Here is a 27283-nt window from a genome sequence, read left to right as displayed (position 1 = left end):
TTCCCAAATAATTTATATTTTATTGTATTTAGTACAAATTAGATTTGCATTAACTGTTCAGTTCCTTGAAATATTTCATTATTGAGCTTAGACATGGATTTAATAATTTGATCAGAAGCAACCACACAGTTTTTCAAACTACATCTTTCTTCTAATACAACATTTGAACAAATTATAGACCCTTGAATACTGCACTCTTTCCCAATGCTCACATTGTTCATAACAATAGAATTGACAGTTTTAGCTCTTTCATCAAATTTGCAATCATTGCCAATCATAGACTGTTTAACGGAAGCTTTGGCTGCCAATTCGCAGTCATCTCCAATGATGCTCTCGCCATCCACTTGCGATTTTTGAAACTCGTGCGATTTTAATTCTTGACCGGTAACCAAATTGAAATGTTTAATGAGTTTTTTATTGATTTCTGCATAAGCTACGAGATTATTTACCCTGCTACAGAAACAGTCTTTATCCACATATGAATAACACACAAGATTTTCCTCTGCATCTGGGTTTTTCGTGGATGCAATATGGCAAGAGGATAATTCAAAGGCTAAACTCTTCAGGTCAATCCAATCTTTATCTACGGTAGGGTCATATAAGTCGCTATTACGATTCTTCTTTTTAAGACTAAACTGTTTTTTTACTGCTGCAGGTAGAAACTCGCCTTTTAAAGTGGAAATGTGCTGATTCATCATAATAAAGTGTATCAAATCTTTCTGTATTATATATAAGTGAGCATCCATCAAATTGCTGTGCACTTTGATGTTTGGATACTGTTGAATGACTTTCATTCTCAGGGGCACATTTTCCTCAAAATCAGCTTCAGAGTTGATAAAGATCAGCCTGTTTGTTGGATCCAAGCCGATTATGTCCCTTTCAAATTTGCATTTTTTCTTGGAACCAGGCATCTCTACTTCTCTCAAAGATTTTGGAAATGGAACTAATAACATTGTGAGGGAAGAGCTCTGGACGCGATGCAGGTTTATCATATCTTGAAGGTTGAAATCGGAAACTAAATCGCAACTTAAGACAATAACATTTTGCTTAATCTTATCTTTTATAAAGCGAAGACTGTCTGCTGTCCCCCAGTCTTCACCTCTAGGCAGGGCAACTATGTCCAGGTTAAGTCCAGTTTTATCTTCAATTGCAGTTTGAATTTGAAGTTTTTCTGTCTCTCGGACTATAACTATTGCCTCAGCAAAGCCTGCTCTTTTCAGTATGTTTAATGAACACATAATTAGGGGGACATTACCAACAGGCAGGAGACATTTAGGAACAGAGGACATTAGTTCTCGCATTCTTGAGCCTGTCCCTGCAGCCATGATTACTGCTTGAAACTCCATCTATGATGAGATAAGAGACAATTTTTAATGAAAAAAATATTAGTTTTCTTTAAAGATCATAGTTTTTAAATTAAAAAAAAAAGCTTCTAAAATCAAATAATAAAAATTTTATGCTAAAAGCCAGGACAACAAACACTGAGAAGAAAAAAAAAGTTATTGAATCTCTCTGACTTTTATAACTGGTGGCATAAATCTCATTATTTTTGCAGTTACACCTTATTTTCATCTATAAAATATTTTACATAAGACTTATATGTGCTCTTAAAATCAAAAATAAGCTTTTTTTTTTCAAAAAAAAATTATTACAATTAATAAATTTTTTCGAAAAAACGACTTTTGGGTGTCTCAAACTAATTCATTTTCCCTGACTATTAGGATATAAATATTTTATTTAAATTCCCTGTTCTGTTGCCATCCTGAAAATATATATAATGAAATTTGGATACCCAATTTTCAAATTATGACTATTAATAGATAGATATTAAATACATTTAAAATAGTTAAACATAGATATGAATAACATATTGATTTAAAATTTTCACAGTAACAAAAATATTTTTTGATTGATTTAAAAATATAAAGTTCTTCACATTAAATTTAAAGAAAAACACAATTCTTTTATTACCACAATTATAAAGACTTTACTAATATACCTAAATATAAAAAAATTAGGCAAATTCTTTATTAGATCAGAAGAACATGCAAAATATCTAAAATCCAGTAGAGTTGACAGCTTTAATTTTTTCATTAATGGTTACATAAAACTGATTAGTCAAAAAATCATGTAGATTTGGCTTTTTTCTGCATTAAGAATATTTTGCTTGTTAGTTGCATTTGAACAATGAAAAATAAATCATACTTTTTAAAAAAATATGTTAAATAAAACAACCTTTTGGCATATCTTTATGAAGATAGTATATACTATCTACTATGTATGAATAAATCGAAACAATGTCAATAAAACAATAATTATTTCTTTTCAAACTCAGAGGTGCACAAGGCCCTAAAATGACAAGTAATAGGTAAGGTAATGCATAATTTGCCATATATTATGGTTGCAGTTAATTTTAAAACCTTGTTTTACAAACTTACTAGCAGGAACCCTGTTCAGAAAAAAAATTTAAATTTTTTCATTATTTTCTAAGAATTTTGAAAAATTAATATTTTTAAAAATACTACTAAAATCAAGTGTTCACATAATATCTATAAAAATTCTCCCTATTTAACAAAGGGGAAAACTGTTTCTTTAACTGGAAAAACAACATGTAAGTGGAATATATCTTAATAATATTATATAGGTAATGGATAATTTGCCATATATTATAATTTCAGTTCATTTTAAAAACCTCTTTTACGAGGTTACTTGCAGGAACCCTAAGCAGAAAAAAAGATTTAAATTTTTTTAAATTTCTTCTAAGAATTTTGAAAAATTAATAATATTAAAAATACAACTATAATCAAGTGTTCACATTTAAGAAAATGTGTTTAAAACTTTCTCACTAAATAACAAAGGGGAAAACTGTATCTTTAATGGTAAAAACAAAATGTAAAAAGGATATTTCTTTAACACACAAACTGAAATTAACAACTTAGTTCATATCTATGCAGTTTTTTTCCCTAAGTGTTTATAGAAGGATACCCCTTTGATCCCTATAAATGCACTTTTTTTTGTAAAAATAAGGTGCTATTCCTTAAAAATGCTACCTTTTTTACTTTATTTTCCAGGAAATGGTTGTACAATTCAGACTAACAGATAAACATGTCAAGCTGAACATAATGAATGAGTGGAAAGAGAGACCAGCCAAACAGAAGTCATTGGCGAGTCAATACTAAAAATTGCACATCATGCATTTTTACAATGGATCCAGGTAGATGAAAGTTTGAATCCTCTTTTTAAGGTTAATTGTTAATTTTCCTAAGAATTGGAGGATTTTTTCTTTTCCAGAGTGTCCACCTTGAGTTTGCCAAATTCTTTATTTGTTATTTTTTTAGCATCTTAATTTTTGTCACCATGATTTGGCAATCTTTTTGGTGCAGCACCAATATGTTTACATAATGATATCATTTAGACGTCCAGCTCCTTAAATGGAAGATATTTCTATATTGTGATCTGTTGCGGCAACATCTATCACCAAATGGATTTTTAAACTTGCAATTTTTTAAAAACAAAAACATGTAAAGGTTTGCACGGGAATGGCTACAGGTCGTTTATCCCCTTCTGTGATTTCTGTTTTGCCAATACTTGGCGAATATTCTGCTGCAGATTACAATATGGAAATCTTCCCGTTAAATGCCTTAGTAATGATTTGTTGTTTAAACTATCAGAGCTAAATTCGACAAGAAAAAATTGTAGTATTTTAAATCAGAGAGATTTCTGTATCGTATATTCGCAAAGTCTTGGCAAATTCCAGGCAGTGACCCACGAGAAACTTAAAAAAACCATCACAGAAAGGGACCAACTCGAAAGGTATAGCTCATAACCACCCCCCTTTAAAATCTATTTGGCACCTTGTCGATACGGAATATCCTCTTTAAATCAATACAAGAACCGCAATGGCAATAATAAAATCCGAAGAAATACTTAATATGACACAGGGTATACAACAGCAAAGTCAGAAAATGGGAGAAGTAATTACAATTCGATTGCATCATAATTTAATTCTTTTAAATTTAGACAATTACTTTGATCACTTCATTCAATTAGAGATAATGAGACATAGACGAGAATCACTGTGTAAAATATGTATTTTGCAGAAAATTATTTTTCAAATAAGATAAAAACGTCGCGACGTGGATCAAGTGTAGAATGATCAATGGCAATAAAACAAACTTTACTCCCAACCAAAATGAAAAAAAAACTAATTTTGTTGAACAAAATATTGATGAAATAAAAAAAATGCTTACATTCAATTTTGCCTATAAAATCAACTAAAGTTTTTTCAATTATATTGCTAAATCACAAACAGTGGATATTGTGATTTATTTATTTTTAATTTGTAGTACGCAATAAAGACTTTTGACTGCTTACTTCTTTGTCATTAAAACCTTTACATTATTATCAGTTTTCAAGAATAAAAATGAGGTTCAATAAAGTGGCGAGTTATATGCATCAACATTTTGCTTAAGTGTTTATTTCTTAGATTAAAAGATATGGTTTGGCAACATAATAAAGATCATATTTATTTACGCGCGAAATTATTTTTTTTAAGTAATAAATTTTCCTGTCGTGCTTTTTCCTCTTTATCTTCGTATCCTAATAGTTTTGATTTCTTCTTATGTCATAGTTTTTACTTGTAAACGCGTTTGTTAAAAAATCAATACTTCCTAGTCATAAATAATTTCGCTGTAAAATAAATTCGAATTAATTGTGACATTCGAATCTTCGAAAAGAACATTTCAAGACCAAAATATGACTTTCATCATAAACTGTTTGAAGCCTATTTTCCAAAAACCTTTGTAAAGATTTGTTTATTATCTCTGTATATTTCAAGGACTAACTCTGGATCTGAAAAATAGAATTTTAAGCATCAGAGATGGTGACTCTGATGTATCAGAATCAGAAGTTAAATCACCTCTACCAGCTCCTAAGTTTTTTACAACCCAGTCGTTCTCTTCAAAGAAGGTTGAGCTATTTTTATAATATTTCATAAAAAGCCATGTTGATTATTGTTGAATTTTGTTTGTTTCGTGAGTAAGATGACATGTTATTGTACTTATTCTGTATGTCAATTTATTTTCTTACAATATAGATGCTAGTTCTTTATACAATTTTAAGCCCAAAGTTTTACAATAGCAAAATTATTTTTGAATATATGAGGAAAAATATATATAAATGTACCAGTCATAAATGATTTTTATTTGCAGTGACAATTTTTGAAAATATTTTATTAATCTTTACCATATTTTTGTGTTGATTTTTTAATAAAATTTTTAATTTTCAGAAATTGTGTCTAAATTTTTACAAAATAGGTACCATTCAAAAAAATCTAGACAGACCCCCGCCATCTTTGATTTTTTTAAATTTCTCCTGTGATTTTTTAAAATTTTTTTTAATTCTCGCTGCCTGGAATTTGGCAAGACTTGGTGATTATTCTGTAACAGATCCTGATACAAAAATCACTTTAATTATTAAACAACATCATATAGCTTGTTTGTGTATATTTATCTTTAAAGTCCTTCTAGTTAAACCCCCTTTTTACCCAGATAGACAAAAATGTGCAAAAATTTTATAACAAAATTTAAATGGATGAAATTGAATGTTCAACAAGAATTTTTTTTTGATGCTTCAGCGAAAACAGTGAATCAATTTTCATATAATTTCAACATTTTAGGCTTCAAAAGTAGTTTGCAATCGTTCATAAAAGATAACAAAATTTTTTGAATCCATTCCCTCTCTTAGTCAATTGTCACTATGTGTCCTATTTCACTATGCCCACCATTCCTTTTTCACATGTAACGATAAATTACCCAAAAATATACTAACAGTTCAGAAACAAAGTAATTCTATTTTAGATTATATTGCATTTTGATGCAAAAATATGTAATCTGATGACTTGTTGAAATATTTTTTATTTTAACCAAAATGTATGTTGTTACTCTTCCTGTTATACCTTTTCACTAACTGTTAAATTTCAAGGATCATGTGTGATATCATTTCTGGTTAGCACCTTAAGAGTAGTTTACTAAATATTTATTTTTTAATGAGATAACATAGCTTTAATGATTTAAAAAACATGATGAATAATCATGTTTATTCCTTTTCTTCTGTGTGTTGTGTAAGACTGGGCAATAAATTGATGCATCGGAAAATATTGACGCTATGCAATCATTGCTGATCTGACGTTTGAATTGTAAATTTTTCGGATCATCAGAAATTGCGAGTTACTGAAATGTGTGCGATGTATCGATGACTACACGCATGATTCCCAATAGTACATCAGTGGTTTCAAGTGCGTGCGACGAGCATTTTCCTCCGTAAGTGTACAGTGATAGCCGTGGCAATGATTGTTATCTTTCTTCATTACATCATGACTCATTGTTTTGCCAACACGATGAATCCTAAAGTGATTGAGAATTGGAGTCTAGATTAATCTCTTAGTTATAAAAGTGTGTGTTTTCTTTTCATTGTGCAAATCCTGATAATTTTTTTACTATCAATCCAGCTGTTTATTGTTTTTTAACTGCTATTTTGCAGACATCCACATTTTTAAATATTGAGAAATAATTATCTTAGTTAGGAAATATAAAAAATGCAAAATTTATTTTTTAAAAAAAAGGCATTTTACTAAGTGCGACTTGTTAATATTTTATTTTTATTCCAGGATTCATTGAACTTTTTTATGCATTCCTTTCTCCTTTTTTTTTATTAAACATTGATAGAAATGAACTAAATTCAAGATGAAGAGAGGTGTAACTCGGATTGAGTTCATTTCAGATTGAGTTATTCAAGAGTATTATTTTATTATTTGAGTTATTCCAGAGCATAATTGCTTTAATTGATCAATCAATCAAGAAGAGCAAAAATTTGAATTTATTCAGTACGAAATGTAAAACATTACTGTTCCAAAACATCGCAATGCAACAAAAGCTCGCGATATTAGCATGACGATGCATTGCAATGCTAAAATTTTAACATTGCCCAGTCCTAGTGTTGTGAGATACATAGAAGTTAAATTTAGTGTTGCTGCCTTTCAAATAGTATGTATTTCATTTTCAGAAATGATAAATAAAGCAAGTTGGATATTAAGTTTTTATAAGTTTATCTTTCATTCATTTTTACAAGAAATTTATGTACTGAGAATTGTTTTGAATTTTAGGATAAATCTTGTCAGAGATTAAGGTTTGATCAACCACCTCCAACACCCAAAGGAAAAACAAATAGTAAAAGTTGCTCATCTGTAAGCCGTCTGTCTTCCACTAGAGATGGTTCTAGCTCTGCTCAAAGTGTTAGTTTTCGTGATTCAAAATCTTGTATCCTTTTTTTATTTGATTTCCCAGTAAAATATTTTAACACTAAAAGTTTCAGGTACGTATAGTGTTGAGCTCAGTATGCAATTTTCATGTAACAAAATGCTTAACTACATTTTTACCAATATTTAACACATTGAATGCCGCTCTAATTTTACAGGGCTTGTCCGTCTGGCCACACGGTAAATAACTACGAACTAAATTTGCAAATATTAGACAGATTTTGCTTGTTTTTGAAAAGGTTTAGCATGGCATATTTGAAAAAAGTGGTGAATTATGTGAACCTACCCATTGTTTAAAAATAGTGGTGGATAAAAATCTACTAAATTGAATTTATTAAACCAAGAATTACAATTAATAAACTACCACTTGAAAATATTTATTTGCTATCTGGAGCAAGTTGGCACCTCTGTGTATACAGGATGCGTAGCATTTTTAAAAAGTGCTTAAAGGTGCTTATTTTCGTTTTTTAAAAGCCCCTATGTCACTTTATGGGAAATTATCAAATGTTGATGGCAAAATTGTTGGGGAGGTAAGGTATCTCTTAAATTGTAATTGTTTCCACATAACCAGCAGGGTGTATAGCATTTTTATGCTTAGATGTGCTTATTTCCGTTTTTTAAGAGCCCTTAAATTAGCTTTTTTCATTGGGTGTTTTTGAAAAGTACTTAATTTTCCCTTTTTCAAAATGAGATTTTTCATTTACCATGTTGATTTTAGCTACAAATTATGCAAAAAAACACAGTTCACATTGTTCTATTCAACGTTTTCATAATTAATTCAACCCCAATATATTTCAGTGTATTGTCAGTCCGTAGCGTATGAAAACGCCATCTTTTTTACATGATTCAAATTTTCATGATTTTTGACAATTGTCAAAAACCAATGCCAAAAGTTTTTTTTTTTTTGTCATGACGGTTAAAACAAGATAAAACCCTCAATTTTCGAAAAATGTCCAACCTTGCCTAATTAAGATATTTTTTAAAAGTGCTTAAAAATATTTTTTTAGTGCTTGAAAAGTGCTTAAAAGGTGTTTATTTTTTGTTGATAAATTTGGCTACTCACCCTGGTGTATAAATAAAACTATTTTTGTGTGTTCTATATTGCATTAATTTTTTCAAACCATTTTAGTAACGATAATAATATAAAAAAATTGAAAATTACTCGAATTATGTGTTTCTAATAATCTTGGCTTCACCGGTGATCCCCATGGCATTCAACATGTTAATATTAGTTTACTATCCTACAATGATTTTTCCCAATCATCAAATATCATCTGTAACTTGAATTTTTATTTATTATTTTTTTAATTATAACTTGAAAATTTTTTGGTAATTTCAAATGGTGCCTGGTCAAAGCAAATTTTGGTTAATCTAATTCTTTATTAAAAGATATATTTTTAAGCTTTAACTTAATTGAGCATCAAAACATTAATGTTGTTGAATTGAGAAGATGAATGAGGCTAATGGCTGTAGGCATCCAATCTGGTCGAAGGGGATATCCATTTTGACGACTAAGGTCACTAAAACTTTCTTTAAACCTATCTTCTATCATTTTAATAAAATAAAAATTTTGACTGAAAAATATTTGAATCAAGCAAAATATTTTATGAAGAATAAAATATGTTTTTTAAGCGAATTCAATAATAATGAAGTTTCTGGATTTAAGATTTATTTTGTTTGAAATAATTCATTATTCTTTTATATAAAAATTACTTAAAAATATGCATATGATTTTTCTACTAGTTCACGAAATTCTGCAAATCTCAATATTGTTTGTGGACTACTGCGAATTAATATCTTAGATTCCAACATAATTTTTTTGGGAATTTGATTTATCTCAACTTAAAATTTCATTACTTACATAATTCTTGTTAACATAAGACATTTATATTGCCTTTACCAGTACCTTCTTTTCTTCTTAAGTTATTTCATGTTGGATAACGTTTTTTAAGCAGATTTGTTTGAACAAAGAAGACTGGGAAAAAAATCCATAATAGCTTTGGGATTAGAATTAATGAATTACTGAGACAAACAAAAGAATTAAAATTCATAACTTAAAAAGTAATTCCAAAATAGCAATCGTTTAAAAAAACATTTCTCATAATTTTTTTTGCATCATTTTATAAAATTTTAATTTCAATATCAAATTCCGATTTATAATAGTAGAATTATTTAATTAATATTATATATTTGTCCCCTTCTTTATTTGGCTACAACTACAAATTTTATTGCTCTCAATACCATCGTAAATTTACATTTTAATCTTTTTCTTTTCTTTTGCTGTTAATGCAAATTTTTTAAAATACCGATATTATGAAGCTCAAACCTCAATTTGTGTATTAGTTAATTCTGATAGGATGATGTAATTTTTTTGCTTTCGATTTACTCTTTATTGCTGCTAATAGCCACATGGTTTTTTAAATGCCGATATTTTCAAAAAATTTTATAAAGGAAGAATAAATTCTAATTGCATATTTATTTGTGTACTTGCTTTTTGTGACGCTCAATCAATGCTAATTCCATGCGGCTTTTCGATCTTTTTTTTTTTTTTTTTGTGTGTGTGTGTTTGTGCAATTATTGCTGTTGGTTTTCGCATTTTTTTTAAAATCGCAATGTTACTGTAATTTGGGAAATTCAAATTTCACACTTGAATATTCATTATTTCTGTTTAAATTATGCATTTACTATTTTGAAATAGACATATTTTTTTATTAAATTATACCTGTTGTTTTCACTTAATATCTAGTAGCTCTTTCTTCCAAATATGATTCCAGCAATAAGAAATTATTGTACCTAAATCAGTGTTTTGATGTGATTTGCAAGCTGGGCTCTGGTTCTTTTGGAGATGTGAGCAATTTGTTTTTATGAGTATTTGCTTTTATGAAAAATGAAATATTTTACAGTAATTTTAAATACTTTTTGTTAGGATAGCCTGGTTGGTAGGGCACTGGGTCCCTGTCCCAGAGGTTGTGGGTTCGATCCCTGCCGTCCGAAGACTCCCCGTGTAGTAAATGGTGACAGATGCATGTTTAATTTGTTGAGTCTCAAAGTCCTCCAAGTTTCCATAACAAATGATACCTCTGGGGGTACTGATTCAAGAGATTCCTTGTCTTCTGAATTGGTTCGAAATTGCAAGGCTACGGAGTTGAACATTAGTAGTCGTAAACCCTAAATCGCGACGACGGTTATAAAATAAAATACATTTTTAATACAAAATTAAGATCTACAGTAGTTACTGTGTGAATCTGTTATGTTAAAAATTAGGCACTTAGATATGAAATTCTTGTGTTAAAATTAAGTTTTTACTCATTCTAGCTATGCTCTAAACCAAACTAAGCATTTTATAAAAAAATTTACTATTTAGTCACTTTCTACAGTAGACACTGGTAATTTTTTACTCCATTTTAAATTTTTATTTTTATAAAAAATTCAAAATATTGAGACATCTAATTTTTTTCCTCATTTAAATTGTATTATTAAATTAAAAATAAATAGTATTTAAACAGGTTCATTGTAAGAAAAGAAAAAGTTTATAAAATTTTGCTTCATAATTTATGCCAAATCTTTAAAATCTGATATAATTTTTAATAGGTGTTCAAAGTTAAATCTAAAGATGATGGTAAGTATTATGCAGTGAAACGAGCCAAAGAAAAATTTGCTGGAAAAGCCGATAGGTATGCAAAATTACTTTAACATGTTATTAGTTTATTTTAGTTTTCTACAATACTGCTTGATAATTATTTGTCATTTTTTATACAAATTGATTTTTTTTTTTTTTTTATTCTGCGTTATTGTCTCTGTGGTTTTGCTAATCATCACAACTTTCATTTTAGGAGTCGTAAGTTACAAGAAGTCCAGAAACATGAGAAGCTTCCTTATCATCCAAATTGTGTAAAATTTTATAGTGCTTGGGAAGAAAAGCAAATCTTGTACATACAAACAGAACTATGCAGTTCTAGGTACAAACTTATTATTGTAAATGTTTTTTCCGCATAAATTTACTCTGAATTTCCCGTTTTTGAAGTTGAAAAAACAAAAAGACTTATCTATTTTAAATTTTAATTATTGTTAGCACACTTAAAACTTTAAAGGGACTATCTTATAGTTCATATTAAAAAGTCCAAATTTTATGTATTTTTTGTTTGGGTCCTTTACTTACCTCTATAATATCTTAATGATGAGTATTGCAAGTATCGGGACATTTAATTATTAACTTTAAAGTGTAATTGTGACATTTCACGCCAGATCAAGCTTTTTTGACTAGCTCATTCTTTAATTTTGATGAAATTTGGTGTGCATATAATAACATAAGTGATGAAGAAATTTTATTTTGAAAATTGTTTAAATTATTGACATGTTAAGCATTAAAATTAGGGCATAGCAAAAACAAATTAGAATCAGACAGAAGATTAGTTTTCACATGGCATGAGTACAAATTTAATATTCAAACTGATTTGCTAATTGGTAAATTTGTCAAATGCTTTTCTCATGACAAGTTGTATAAAATTACAACTTGGTTTTAAAAATAAAAAAATATTATTTTCATGCAATTAGATTTTTGTCATTTTTTTTTCTAAGTGTTATAGTTACAAACTAGAACCAAATACTATTATAATTTGTTAAATATTGTTTTCCTTACTAAATACCTAAACAATTATCAAATTTACTTATCCAGTGTTTTATAGATTTTGATTATTTGTAGCTTTCTTTTGCAAAGGTTTTATTCTGAGTTAAATCACATCCAACAAAACCACAATCACTGTTTAAAACTAATTTTTCCTCAGAATGAAAATGTATTTTTCATTTTTTCTCCATTTTTTTTCTTTCCTGTTTCAATTTTGATATGTCTTTTTTTTTATTATCGCTTAGACATAAAATTTTATATAAGTTTGTACAATATGAAAAATAAAGTTTAAAATTAATATTAAGTTGCAATGAAGATATATGATTAATTTTGATTAGATTAAATATTTCATTTGATTTATTGTGTTTTTCCCAGATTCAACTAATAATTATTTTAATTTAATCTGTTTTGCAGCTTGAGTCAGTATGCTGAAACAAATCATGATATTCCAGAAAAAACTATTTGGAAGTACCTAATTGACCTATTACAGGTAATGGTTAAATTGATATTGTAACTTATCAATAGTAAAGAATTATTTTAAAAATATCAATTTTAAATGCTGATAAATTAACGTTAATGTTAGAAGAAATTGCTTGTAGATTGCAGTTGATGATACAATGTGCATTTTAGAATATGAAATTGTTATTGATTATTATGAGTACAATTGGGTGATATATTTGCTAAATGTCAATGTAATGCAAACATTGTCAAACGATCATAGTATCTTCTGTTTCTTGCAAAGCTCTGACTTAAAGCTGCTCAGAACTCTGGCTTATAGCCTCTAATGTAAGATGCTTGCGATGTAACGGTATAACAATTTAGTGTGCAGGGATGCTTGCCTATGCTAACACTGTTACTGAACTGACGAAGATAATGTTGATTCCGTCTAACTACAAAGATAATGTTGATTACGTCTAACTATGAAGACAATATGGATTTCGTTTAGTTACAAAGACGTTTATTTCTTGATGTTGAATAGCTTGGAGCGAATATCAAAAATCCCAGTTTTGTGCATGGATTAGCGTCTTAATGTAGAGCACAAATGTGTCATAAAATTGAGCTGGTCTAGTTATTTGCAGAAAATACATGAGCAGGACTTACTGTAAAATTTTTTAACAGTAGCAATCAAATAATTGTGCTGAAATATACTTAAAAAACAAAAATTCAAAACTTAAAATCCGTTTTTTTTTTATTTAGCTACTTAATTTATTATTTTTTTTAACTATAATCAATCACTCTATCTTAGACATCAAAGTATATGCAGGAAAAAAATATACATATTTAAACATAGGAGATCATAGACACTAGAAATGAAACAGGCTCATTTACTGAAAAAGTTTCCTGGTTCCGACAGGCTCAGACTTGTAAGGAAATTTTCATGAAATTTTAACTACTTTTAAACAAAGATTTGGTACAGTACAGTTACGAAGCATAAAAAGTAAAATTTATCAATTGATAGGGATAAAAGGGCTTTTAATGACTAATTTTCTTGTTGAGGCAACAAAGGCATAACAGCTTCTTAAAATGGTAAAAACTCCGATGACTACTTTGAACATCTTCCCACGAAATTTGCAAAAACGCATGTAGACAATTTACATCTTTATACAATGAATAATTGATGCATAAATCTTCAGAGCTTAAAATTAATAGTGGTCTATTGGTCCAGGATAACTTAAATTAAACTCAAACCCCATAAAATTATTAGTGGATCTCAAGACAAGTAGCCAATGTAAAAGGTTGGTGTGCTGTTTTGGTTTCGCGATTGAGACATGTAAACAGACCATTGGAAATGTGTATTGACTTGTAATATCTTTTAGTACCTGGTTATTTAAACTAGGTAGTGGCTTATTTTCTACTGCTTAGTGTGTGTGTTATTGATCATTTATATATATATGGAAATTAACTATAGATGTAGGCTACTGTAATAGAAAAAGGCAAAGAATTCTCAGAATAAATTGTAATTGCAAATACCCATTTAATTTTATTATTTTTTACTCTCTTTAGGCTGTTAAACATTTGCATGATCATAATCTAGTTCATTTAGACATCAAACCAGAAAATATTTTTATATCTGAAAACAACATTTGTAAACTAGGTGATTTCGGGCTTGTTCTTGACCTCTCTGTTAAGGTAAATTATGTATTTCTTTAAAAATTGTTGTTTATCTTGATATATAATGCTTGAATCTTCAGATTTTTATCGTTAATGTTTTCAGTCTGATGCCACTAATGCAATCGAAGGAGACCCAAGATACATTGCTCCTGAGTTAATGGATGGTATTTTTACAAAAGCAGCTGACATTTTCAGGTCTGAATTTTTTTAAAATTCGCTTTTTATTACTTACAAATTGTGTTTTTTCCCAAATTCGTAACTTTTAAAAAAAAATTCAACTTTTGTTTTATTTAAAAAAAATAATAAATTAATGTATATTTAATTTTATAAGTAATTTTTTAACAAAATAAAAAATTTTAGTCTAAAAAACTTATTCCTATAATTAATTATATGGTGGTTTTTTCTATGTAGTGATAATTAGTTTGTGTTATTCAAAGTCGAAAATTTTCAAAAAATTTTACATTATAAACTTTGATAACTTTTTTGATTGTGTTTGTGTTTCTAGATTCCCTTGTATTTGACTTATGTGCGGTAAAAAATTCAGCTTGTGATTGTCTGTATAAATGAACGTTTTATATTTCAATACAGTGAAACCTTGCATTACGAACCATCCTGCAAAATTGAAGCCTCTCTTACAGGCATATATATATTTTTTTAAAATTCCTCTTGAATCTTCTCTGAATTAACCATTCTGCACCCTCTCCGCAAACCGGACACTCCCATAACAACGTGGACAGTTGTTCAGTCCCCAAAAAGTTATTTTTAATCTCTTGAAACTAAGCTACAGTTTTTCTAGATGTGAAAAAAGAGAAGGAAAAAAAAAGAAATAAAGGGAAAAAAAACTTTCTGGAAAAATCTATCTTTTTTGCCATTTTCAGAACATGTAAAATTTTTGCCTTATCCATGTCTAAAAATGTTGTTAGTTTATTTCACCACTAAATCAATCATTTTTCTGTCACCTTTTCTCTTTGCAAAGAAAAGAAATAAAATGTTGCTGCTCGTGTGAAATATTTTCTCTTTTGATCTTTTCATCTGGATGACTCAGGTTATGAGACCTAACAAGTAAGTTGAGATAAAGCATTAAATATTCTCAATTCTCCTTCCCAATGAAAATTCCTTTCTTTTCCTAATCAGTTTGACTCCTGCACTTAACACACAACTAGGTTTTAAAGAAAGAAAAAGAACAGTAATTGAGTAATCAGGCTTTTCATATAAACAAACATTTATTTAGACTCTTTCAAATAATGATTCTGAATACAACTCCATAGGAACTGGTACCTTACAAATAAGTATTGCCATAATTTTTTTATATGCATCACAGAAGCTTCAAAGATGTACTGCCATGTTTTCTATCTTTGCAGATGTCATAGTTCAAACAAATTCTGATGATCCTATTTCCAAATTAACAAGTTTGATTAACTTGACTGGAAAAAGTGTTACCAAGGGTGATGGTTTTTTAAACATTGACGAAATTTTTGCAAATAATGATTGCAATAATCCTATTTTCAAATTAACAAGTTTGATTAACTTGACTGGAAAAAGTGTTACCAAGGGTGATGGTTTTTTAAACATTGACGAAATTTTTGCAAATAATGATTGCAATAATCCTATTTTCAAATTAACAAATTTTATTAACTTGACTGGATAAAGTATTACCAAGGGTGATAATTTTCTAAGCATTGATGAAATTGTTGCAAATAATGATTGCAATAATCGCAAATAATGATGTTGAGAGAGTAATAATGAAGAAAATGATAACTTTCTGAAAAAGAACCAAAAGTACGAACTTTGTGTAATACGCACACTTGTATTGAGGAAATGAGAAATTTTTATCTATCCAAGAATGATGAAATTGATGTTAATATGCTAAATTAAATAAAAATGTACCTAGATGATATGGTAAGTTGCGCCTGTTTAAAACAAACTTATTATCATGTCTTTCTTTTCAAATGGGTAAACACAGTCAAAATAAAACAAAGTCTTATTAAAATTTCTAATTTCCTTAATATTCTAATTTAGAATTTTGTAAGTTTAAATAAATATCAAATAGTTGTTAGAGATTATTTTCTTCATCATTGCATTTATTCTAAAAACATCTATATGATTGCAGTTTTGTATATTTTCATATCATTGCAATTGTTCTATATTGCAATCATACTAAAAACTATATGGAGTTATACCTCATATTATACCTCATTATTAGTGTACCCTTCATGTAAACGAACAATTTTTTTAGCCCCCAAAAGTGTGTGCTTAACCAAGGTTTACTGTATTAGTTTTTTTTTATTTTTAACTATTATTATTATTTTAAGATATCTTGTTAACTTTTTATTGTTCTAGTTCTTAAGTGATTTAAAGTCTGTCACTGATTCTTAAAAACTGTCAATTTCCTGTTTTGTTTTAAAAATGTAAACAAATAAAAAATTGTAAAAATTTTTTTTCCTCAAAAAAGTGCCTGGATAAAAACTTTGAATTTCTCAAATTCATTCATCATTCCTATGTTTTAACTTTTTTTTTTTTCTTTCCAAGAAAAAAGAGAAATTTTTTGGTGAAATTTTTTATTTTTAATACATTTTACAGTCTTGGGATAACAATATTAGAGCTAGCATCTGATCTAGACTTACCTAGAGGTGAAGAATTATGGCATCGCTTAAGGAATCTTGAAATTCCCCAAGAATTTCTTGAAGGTAAATATTTGAAAAATTATAATTAAATTTTGAAATTATTGTTCATTATCAATTACTATATAATTTATTTATTTCCAAGCTTATTTTGAAATAAATAAATTGTATAGTAGTATAATTAATAATATAGTTTACAGGGTTGGAGTTTTTGCCGGCAAAAAGGGGTTTTTGCCAGGACAGTGGCAAAAACCTGGTAAAAACCGGCAAAAACTGGTAAAAACCGGCAAAAACCAAATTATCTAAATTGCTGATTAAATATTATTACAAAATACTTGAAACAAATTTAAATCAATCATAAGGAATAATAATTTTGATACATTACATGAAAAAATTATTTTTAACATATTAATAATTAATATAAGGGTAATAATTTTTAAAAGATTGAAAGTTTGTTATCTCTTTTCATTTTAGAATCCTAAAATAAATGTTTTTTTACAAATAAATAAATATTATTATTTGCATAATATTATTATTTATTATAAAAATTATTATTTGTACAATAATTAACTACACATAGTGATAGATATTTTATGTTTTAAATTATAGTTATATTCATTTAAAATAAGTTCATTTCACTGGAAAAAAAAGAATAATCACAAATTTTCCAATCAATAATGTTTTAAACTACTAAAATGATATATTATTACATTATCATTTAATTATGGAATAATAATTTTGTTAATTTTTTTGTAATTATTTATATTTATAGTATATATTTCAATTTTAGGAATAATTTTGTATCAAAAATGTGTTTTTGTCCTCTCATCTTGGAAAATATAGGTTTTTGCCACTTTTTGCCAATTTGCTTGGCAAAAACCTGTTTTTGCCAGGACGGTTTTTACCGGTATTTACCATGGTTTTTTCCACCTGTGGCAAAATCTTGCCAACCCTGATAGTTTAAATAAATATATTTTTGTTACACAATTTATATTTGTTCTAATGAAATCTTATTTTTTCTTTTAATATCATGTTCTTTTGCAGCGTATTCTATTTATACAATTATGTGTAAGCTTTTTATTCTTATTTAAATTAAACATATTCAAGTTATACAATTTATATTTATTCTAATGAAATAAGTTTACCCCTCCCATATGATATACTCGTAACAAATAAATTTTTTGAAAAAAGAAAATTCAAGGATTCCTCAAGCTACTAAAATGCGACTATTTGCTACTATTTTTGGCCTTAGGCTACCATGGCGACTTTTTTTGCCTGAAAAGGCTAAAAAAGCAACTATTTTCAGGAATAGGCGACTATTGGGAGACTTTTTTACTCTTAGCGAAGTTATTTTTATACTTATACTTATTTTTCGTAGACCTACTGTTACTTTGCGATTGCTGCACAATCGCTGTTATCTTAAACTTTCGTTCTGAACTCAATTGATCAATGAAAAGAAAATATAAATTAAAAAAGTTTCTTCATTGGTTTTTTTCAATTATTATTTTTCATTTTAAGCGATACAATTTAATAGGGGTATTTTGTTCTTAATTTTGTTATAAAAAGTTAGTTTTTTTTCAAATTTATTTAATGTAGGTAAGTATAATAATTTGATTATTTTTAAACCAATAAATGTTCAGTTGTTTTTATTTATAAAAAAATCAAAATAAAATTTACCTTTATTCAATTTGCTTTTATTTTTGAGGAACTGAAAACAAAGTTTTAAAAAAATTGGACTATTAGTTAAAAAACAAAATTTTTTTAAAAAAATTAAATAAAGAGTTTAGTAATGTTTGGACGCTTTTTAATAATTTAACATTAGTACTTAAAGTATTTTTTTTTTAAATTTTATTAAAATTCTTTCAATACTTGTTTGTTTTATAATTTGTTAGATAGTCAGTCTCATTTTTAAATAAATAAATCTTTAGACAATTTTATTTTCAAAAACGAAAATAATAATAAATAAGTAAAAATATTTTTACATTTATTCAGTACAGAATTTGACCATTAGTTGATACTACTTTATATTATTTTAAATAATTGAATAAAAGAGGGTCTAATGATGTTTAAGCATGGTTTTTTTTTCCAACAAATAATTTAAAAAAAATAATTTTTTTTCTAAAGTGAACATTTCTTTGGTTTGTTTCCTACTTTCGTTTTTTTTCTTTTAATTTTAATGCATGTATGTACAATATTTTGTTACAGTATTATTTTTAAACCAATAGATCTTATTTTTAATTTAAGAAAAACTGAAATAAATTTTGGGTTTGCTTTTACTTTGACTTCTTTATTATTTTAGTTGAAAAAATTAACCAATGATATTGATATTATAGTAGAATATGTTTAGAATTAATATTTTCTTTTGTAATAGATTTATTCCTTTTTATTTATTTTTGATTGATTTCCCATAGGTAATTTCTGAACATATGCTAAATCGCGATGTCTAATGGACGATGTATCATGATTTAAAATTTCTGACATCAACCAGTCCTTATCATAGTATTTGACAATTAAGCTACAATTTTAATTATTTATAGATTTAGACAACTATTTTCATGCTTTAGGCTACTAAAACAGGGATGAGATTCTTCCGCGGATTCGCGGATTTCCGCTTTTTTTCAAATTTTTCCCTTTTTCCCGCTAATTTCCGCTGAAATTTTGTTTTTGCACAAGTTAAAATATTTTATGAGGAATTTAATTTTTCGCGGAGGGAAATTATTGAAGTCCCTTTTCTTATTTATTTACGCACTTATTTTCTTATTTTTTCTTATTAATTATATTTACTTACGATTTTCAAAGATAAACAGAAAATTCAATCTACGCCCTATCTGCTAACCCTTCCGCATTTTTACTTATTTTAGCTATTTTCTCCGATTTCACGCACAGAAAATAAGATTTTCCGTATTTTTTATCCGTCTGCTGGATAGCTCGTATTTTCGTAATTCAGACGTCGCTGCTTCGAAAAAAATAGAGGTGGATTTGCGGTGAAAATATTTATTTGCTCATTCAATTAATCTTGTAAATTTTTATTATGTCTAAACAAAAACAATACAAACAAGCCTTTTAGAAATCACTAGTCCAGACTCTGCAAATATCTCGATTTTTATTCACGCGATTTTAATATCAACCATCGATTTTCGTATTTACCTGATTTAAAAGTTGCACATTGCTATTCTTATTTACGCTATTTAAATATCGTATATTATGATTCTTATTTACGACATTTAAAAATCCAATATCGTGTTTTGTATTTATACATTTTTAAAATCGCGATTTTATTATCAAATCTCGATTTTCGTATTTACCTGATTTAAAAGTTGAACGTTGCGATTCTTACTTACGAGATTTAAAAAATCAATATCGCGATTTGTATTTACGAGCTTTTAAAGCCCTATGTAGCAATTCGTATTCACGCGAGCTTGAAATCCAATATCGTGATTCGTTTTTGTGGTTGTAATATCGCTCGATTTAAAAATTATGCATCGTGATCAAAAAATTAAAAAATCATGATATGTATTTTCGCATTTTTTAAATTCGATGTAGAGTTTCATGTTTACGTGATTTAAAAGTCTCATATCGGGATTTATATTCACATGGTTTACAAGTTTAAAAATCGCACTTTTTTGTCACATTTTTGTTTATATATATATATATATATATATATATATATATATATATATATATATATATATATATATATATATATATATATATATATATATTGGATTTCCTCTTTTTTACTTTCTGACTACTCTCATCCCTGCTAAAAGCAACTATTTTTGTTCATTTTTTACTGTGGCAACCCTAAAAATTGCATCAGCATCTTATTTTAGTTACACAATTAAACATTTTATTGTTAAGGCTTTTATTATTAAAGCTTTTAAACATAAGGCTTTTAAGTTTTTGTTATTACTGAAAATATTTATTTTTGACTTGGGTTACTTTAAAGAATTATTTTTGAATTAACTTTTTTCTGATTTTAAAAAAGTTAAAATAGAAAAAAATATTAAGTTTTTAAAAAGTTAATGCTTGGGGCCTCTTTAATCTCAACCAAACTCAACAGTCAAAGTGGAGCAAACGGAGGGGAAGATTCTTTTTGTGCGTTTAATCCTCTCTGTTTTATTTTCACAAAGAAACTGATATTAGATATTTAGAGAGGTATCTTTCAAAACATGCAAAATACAAATTAAAAAAATTATAATATAAATAATATATAAAGAATTAAAAAAATTAATAGTATTTTAGATTCTCTTTCTCTCTCTCCTTTTGGGGGAATTATTCAAATGCCATTGTGAAATCCGAATGTTATGAAAAGCAATTTATATTATATATTTGTTTGTTTTTAGGTGTTTGATGAATATATTTGTTTGTACAATTTGCATTAAGATAATTTTTCAGAAATATCCAAATCCATTTTCTTGCTTAAACAAATTACACATTAAATTGCCTATCTTAAATTACTAACCACATAATTTTATTGCTTTACATGTATAAAAAAGAAAGGCATGGATATTTTAAAAGTGCTATCTCTCTTAATGTAATAAAGTAATATCTTTATTTCTCTTCTTTTTTGAAAGATAGAGTGCTATTGAGTGATTCTCTGTCATCAAAAGTTTGTTCTTATAATAAGACTTTAAAAAAATCGGAATTTTATTTAAAACCCAAGATTGCGAACGAAGAAATTAAGAAATTTTTTACTAGGAAATTTCTTTTAAGAAATTTTTTTCTTAAACATAGAAGTAAGCAGTGAGAAAAAATTAAAAAATTTTGAAAAAATTAAATGCTGGAATTCTATATTATTTAAATGTACGTTTGATATAGTTTTTACTGAACCTACTTAATTGACTCCATAATTTTATTATGATTCATCTTACAAAATTGTAATAATAAAATGCATTATAAGTTTTTACCTATTAACTTTTATCTTGTAGGCCTCAGCAGTGAGCTTATTGAGGTCATAACCCTTATGATGGAGCCTGATTACTCTAAAAGATTGACAGCTGATAATGTATTAGCCATTGAAACTGTTGACAAAGTATGTTTTGTATTATTTCACATGAAACGTTTATTTATGTATATGTATATCTAAAAAATTTTTTAAATCTCTTAAATATGGTACTTTATTTTATAGATATACAAAAAAAGACGAAAAGTATATAAATCCCCATCATCAGTAAGTATATTGCATTATAACACATTGAATTATTAAGTCAATCATTGTTTTTATTATTTTTTTTAAAAGTACTCACCTTAAATTTTTGAGAAGTATATTAAAAGTATTTTTCATTTGTTTGTTAATGATATATCTTCTTTTATCCTCATTTAGCTTGAAAATGTTCCTAAAGTTAATCCAAAAAGTTTCAGGTCATCTTCGGAATGGAGTTCTAACTTATCTGATGGTACATTTTAAAATTTATTTATTTTCTTTACTAGTACATGTTCTTATTAATTGCTTCTTATATTTGTATGTATAATCTATATTGTAAAAACCGGATTTTTCTGGATAATGGGTATTTAAGATAAGCAAAGATAAAAACATCCTTATTCTATAAAAAAATAACAAATATATGATAATTAATGTCAATTTCAACCAACAGTGAATAAATCCGGGTGTTTGCACGGCAGCTGTTCAGATTTCTACATTGTTTTTAAAATCTCGGTATTTTTATAAGTTGTGACCCCCAAATTCTGAATCACCTATTTCAGCTAGTAATCATTTCTCGATCCACTAGATTAGCAACTATTCCACAGTGCATCCTCATGGTTTTAACGATCCTTTTTTTTTTGTAATTATTAAAACGAATTTTTACTTGGTTTTTAAAATTTCAATGTTTTAATATAATACTATTTCGCTTGCCAAACTTCTAATCTTGCATTTCGCACTCAATTATTGAGGATTCACTCGCAATCCCGCATGAATTTAGGATCGCATTTTCGTTAGTTAATGCAGCCAATTATCATAGGTTTTTAATTCTCGATTATCATACACATGAAATTTCAAATTGCACATTTGTAGAATTACTTTTTGAAACACTCTGTTTGTGACAATTTTATCGTCCCCGTAGTTTTGTCGATCGCATTTCAACACTTTGAGATTTGCTCATAGTTTAAATCATATTTTAAATTTTAAAATTATTTTTAATATAATATTACGATTCGCAAATTCTGAAGCATCCTTTTGAATAGTCACTTAATGACCCACTTTCGTTGTGGCGATCTCGTCTTAAATTTTTCCAGAATGGGAAATTTTTTTGCACTTTCAAATTAACTGAGTGATTCTTAGCGGTAATAATTGTTCTATGCGAGACATGAGGAAAAAATATGGGTTTTTTTTCGTGCTGTAGTGAAATGACGGATTTCCTTTCTATGATATCCAAATTTTTTTATGTAATAGCAGAAATCAGATTAAAATTGAACAAAAAAATTTTTGATAAGAATTATTAAGAAGTGGAAATTAGCCCAACAGCTTAAATTTCGCATCCCTGCATACTTTTTAACAACTCCCAAGTGTAAAAAAATCAATAATTAATTAAATGTTTTTGAAAAAGGAAGAGTTTTGATTGTTAAAAAGTGTCCGGAAAAGAGAATCATCCGATAACCGGATATCTGGATATGAGACTTTGTACTGATATATACATATATATCACAAAGTCAGTTGGGTGAGTTAGGCAGACAGGCAAAGGATTTTTAGAGAACATATCAAATTTTATTTAACCATTATTTATTATGTCATAATTATTTAAATGTGCTATTTGAAACTCGCATGTCGTAATATTATCATAATATAAGTACAAGATTTTTCATAATCGCATAGAAAAGTGTAGAAATAACTGCCTTTAAGAAATTTTAAAAAAACGATCATTTATAATTACTATAAAAGCGGCACAATTAAAGCAAGTTAAAAAGTGATTACTCTAATTTGAAATTTGCTCATCATAATATCGAGTTAAGAATTTTTTTTAAAATTTTTTTTTAATTTTTTATACATGGAATTTTGTAGCAATAACCGTGGAAAAGCATTTGAGAAATAACAGAAATTTACAATATAATCTGTGCAAATTGAGCGCAACAAAAAAATTATGACTGAAATGTGCGATTCAAAACTTTAGACTTTTTCCAAAAAAATTATAGTGTTCAGAAGTTCTTGGGACTGTACATCATAAATTGACTGGTTAAATCTAAGAGGTCACTAAGTCCTCCATGTTTCTAAACAAATCAATACTTCTTAGAAAACTTAATTAAAAATTGATAGTTCTCTGGTTCAGGCCAAAATTTCGATTTGTGGATGATTAAACGGGTTCGCCCTACGAATGGGCTGTGATGAGAGTGTGACTGAAGTCATATTCTTAGATATTGATGGTGCCACTGAAAAACAAGAAACATATCCTCTGCCTTTAATTCGTTTGGTTTCACCTAGCATGCTTTCTGATATAGACAAGTGGCATTAGAAACAACAACAGGTTTAGCATTTATGTAACAAAATTTTATTCTTAGGATTACAAATTATTATTTTAAAAAAAACTGCAAACCATTTTGGTATTTTTTATTTCATATATTTTGATTTAAAAATTAATTCTTTTTTTTTCTTTTCTTGTTGCTCTAATTTCTAAATAGATGTGTTTGACCAGAGTACAAATGGTAGCTTTGGTTCTTTGCATGGTCCATTCAGTGAGAAAAGGCTTGAACTAGACTTATTATTCAATGAACACTCTAATTCCAGTTTAGATTTTTCCAGGTAAACATCACCCTAAGCAGTTATTTAATATTTATTTATTTTTCTGGAAATGCATATATATCTGATATTTTGTTAAAAAAAAAAAAGGTTTATATTGTACTAATTTATTATACATTCATGTAATGTCTTTCTATTTATTTTTTACAAGCAAGCAATAAATTCTTTTTTTTTAAAAAAAAAAAAAACATATTTGGTTTAATACTATATCTTTATTACAAAATATTGATATAGTTTCTTTTAAACATTTCAGAAAGTAGCACCAGTATGTTTACTTTATTTGGGTAAATTAATAAGAGACTGACTCTCTCTCTATATATATATATCTATATAAATTTTTGGAATTAGGATTAGTTGCTATGGTATTCACTAAGCATTTTCTATTAAATTCATTTCTTAGATCTCGCCTAGGTATGTCCACTCCTTGTAGCTTTCGTTATTGGGATGCAAAACTCCATGATACATCTGGATCACCCTGCTTGTCTGAATCAAAGAAAAAAGAGTATGTAATCTGACTTTAGATTTCTTTATTGTACCAATTGTTTTACAATTACTAATTATTGTACTAATTGATAATCTAATAATTAAATTAACACTTCTGCTACAAAGGGTTTGGAGTTCTGAAGTTGAAATATAACTTCATAGCTGTCTTGATTTTCCTGATAAAAAATGATTTTCTCCTTATTTGACCTGATTTTTAACTTTTCGTCTTCATATTCCTTATATTTGTGTGTGTTCTGGACATCCCAGTTGATTATTTAATCTCTAAGGGTCTTTTTATTTAAGTTTATAGTGTTGAAATAATCAAAATGAATAGCAAAATTTGAGAATTCCAATTTAGGAACCGGTTACTGATTATAAATATCAGGATTCTTGCTGTCCTAAAATGTCCTAAAAAAGTGCTAAAATTTTTTCCCAACTTTTTTAGGGCCTAAAAAGTGCTAAAATTTCTTCTGAGTGCTAAAAAAGTGCTAAATATTTTTTATTTTGGCGTTTTGAAATTTTTTTTGAGTGATCGGTTTCCCTAAATCCTTAAATTCTGTTGCCTTCAGCTCTCCTGCTGCCTCCATCTTTTTAAAAGATTCTTGGGCTTTGGGGAAAGAAGTTCTTTCTTCTGAGATTTTATGGGCTTTAAAAGTTGTAGAAAGCTAATGCTCCTACAATTCTTCCAAAGACACTGGAAAATTATTTAGTACAATGTTTCCAGACAGTTCAATAGCACGTCATTTCACCTGCAGTGAATCTGAGTGTGCATATCTCTGTCATTTTGGACTTGCACCTCATTTTAGCATGCTACTTCTGAAGTGCATTGATAATGCCAAGTTTTATACATTGCTTTTTGATGAGTCTTTGAACAAAGCGACACAGCAGAAGCAGTTGGATATATATATCCACTTTTGGAACCCAGTAAAGAACATCGTAGAGACGCGATACTTAACATCAGCTTTTCTGGGCCATTCTGTAGCAGATGACCTTTTACCCTGTTTTTATGCATCAGTCAAAAATGTAGACCTTAAGAAATTATTGCAGATTTCTATGGACGGTCCTGCTGTCAATTGGAAGTTTTATAATAATATTCAAGAAGATTTGTTAAAAGAACATGGTGTTCAATGCAATGCAATGCAATAGGAAGTTGTGGGCTTCATATTTTAAATAACGCATTCTACAAAGGTGAATCTGAAACAGAATAGCTCATTGGTTCCATCCTGAGCTCAATCTTCTATCTTTTTAAAGATTCACCCACAAGAAAAGAAGATTTTATTAATCAATCAACTGAGAACAAATTACCACTAAAATTTTGTAACCACCGTTGGCTGGAAAATGCACCTGCAGCTGAAAGAGCAATATTGCTTTGGAATGATCTGAATTCTTATGTGAAAAATGTTGGCAAGTTTAGAACAGTGAAATGTAAATCCTTTTTAACTTTACAAGAAGCAATAAAAGACAAATTAATTCTTGTTAAGCTGAACTTTTTCTTAAATGTGTCGGAGCTAGTTTCACCTTTTTTGAAACTGTATCAAGCAGATCGGCCACTTTTACCATTTTTTGCTGCAGATATCCAGGATTTGGTATTACATAGTGTGCAATTATATTACATTCTGAAGCCAGAATCTACAGAAAACTTAAATTCTCTGGAGAAACTGTGCCATTTTAATTTTTGTGATGAAAAGAATTATGTCTCTCTGACAAAAATCAGTGTAGGTTTTAAAGGTGACCAAATTTTAAAGCAGTTGGCCTCAAAAGTTATTTCTGATCGGGATCATATTAATATAAAGAAAGATTGCAGAAAGTTTATCACCAAAATGTTAGAAACTTTACTAGAGAAATGTCCAATAAACTATTCTGTTGTTAGAAATGTTGCTTGCATCAATCCAAAATTAATGTCAGAAAACAAAAGCAAGTGTGTTCTAAAAATGAGAAACATATTAAATTACTTAAGTCAAAAATAGAAAATTGAGGAAAAAGATTGTGACAAAATTAAGCTGCAATTTGCATCATGTATAGATTAATTATGTAATTTTTATTTCATGAATCGTGAAACACTTTATTTGTATTTTTTTAATATCATGTATAGATTAAGTATGTTATTTTTACTTTACATCAAGTGCTAATTTTTTTTTCTTAGTCCTAAAAAAGTCCTAATTTTTTTGAAATAATTGAGCAAGAACCCTGAATATGGTTCTGTCATATAACCTCTCCCACAGGTTTCATTGTTTAAAATTGTTTTGGGAAGTTAAGTCATTTTATGAAAAAGAAACTCTGTTAAATATTTTGCATGATCAAATTTTTACGATGATGAATTTAAAGGTCATATGATTTTATTATTGTTATTATTATATTTAGCAAATATAAAAACTCTTGTGGGATGGAGCTATGTA

General features: G+C 27.8%; 2 protein-coding genes across 2 annotated transcripts; one reads left to right on the top strand and one right to left on the bottom strand.

Annotated features, from left to right (window-relative positions):
* On the bottom strand, positions 1-4469 carry eIF2Bgamma (eukaryotic translation initiation factor 2B subunit gamma). The gene is made up of 2 exons (XM_016051711.4): positions 4251-4469; positions 1-1346 (listed from the first exon to the last, which is right to left on the bottom strand). Exon 2 carries the CDS (start codon positions 1344-1346, stop codon positions 39-41), a length of 1308 nt encoding a protein of 435 aa, XP_015907197.1. The 5' UTR covers positions 4251-4469; the 3' UTR covers positions 1-38.
* Myt1 (protein kinase, membrane associated tyrosine/threonine 1) lies at positions 2355-25556 on the top strand. Its single transcript, XM_087149362.1, has 14 exons — positions 2355-2368; positions 4809-4968; positions 7163-7316; positions 10065-10162; positions 10907-10989; positions 11149-11274; positions 12354-12429; positions 13944-14069; positions 14155-14246; positions 16632-16738; positions 21604-21716; positions 21999-22071; positions 24287-24407; positions 25457-25556. Exons 1-14 carry the CDS (start codon positions 2355-2357, stop codon positions 25554-25556), a joined length of 1443 nt encoding a protein of 480 aa, XP_087005488.1.
* Positions 25557-27283: the final 1727 nt, after the last annotated feature.

Source organism: Parasteatoda tepidariorum, chromosome 8, assembly GCF_982258835.1.
Source record: "Parasteatoda tepidariorum strain Cologne lab strain chromosome 8, Ptep-v5.0, whole genome shotgun sequence".
NCBI lineage: Eukaryota > Metazoa > Arthropoda > Arachnida > Araneae > Theridiidae > Parasteatoda > Parasteatoda tepidariorum.
Note: the sequence above shows the minus strand (reverse complement) of the source record. Positions and strands in the feature narration are given on the sequence as shown.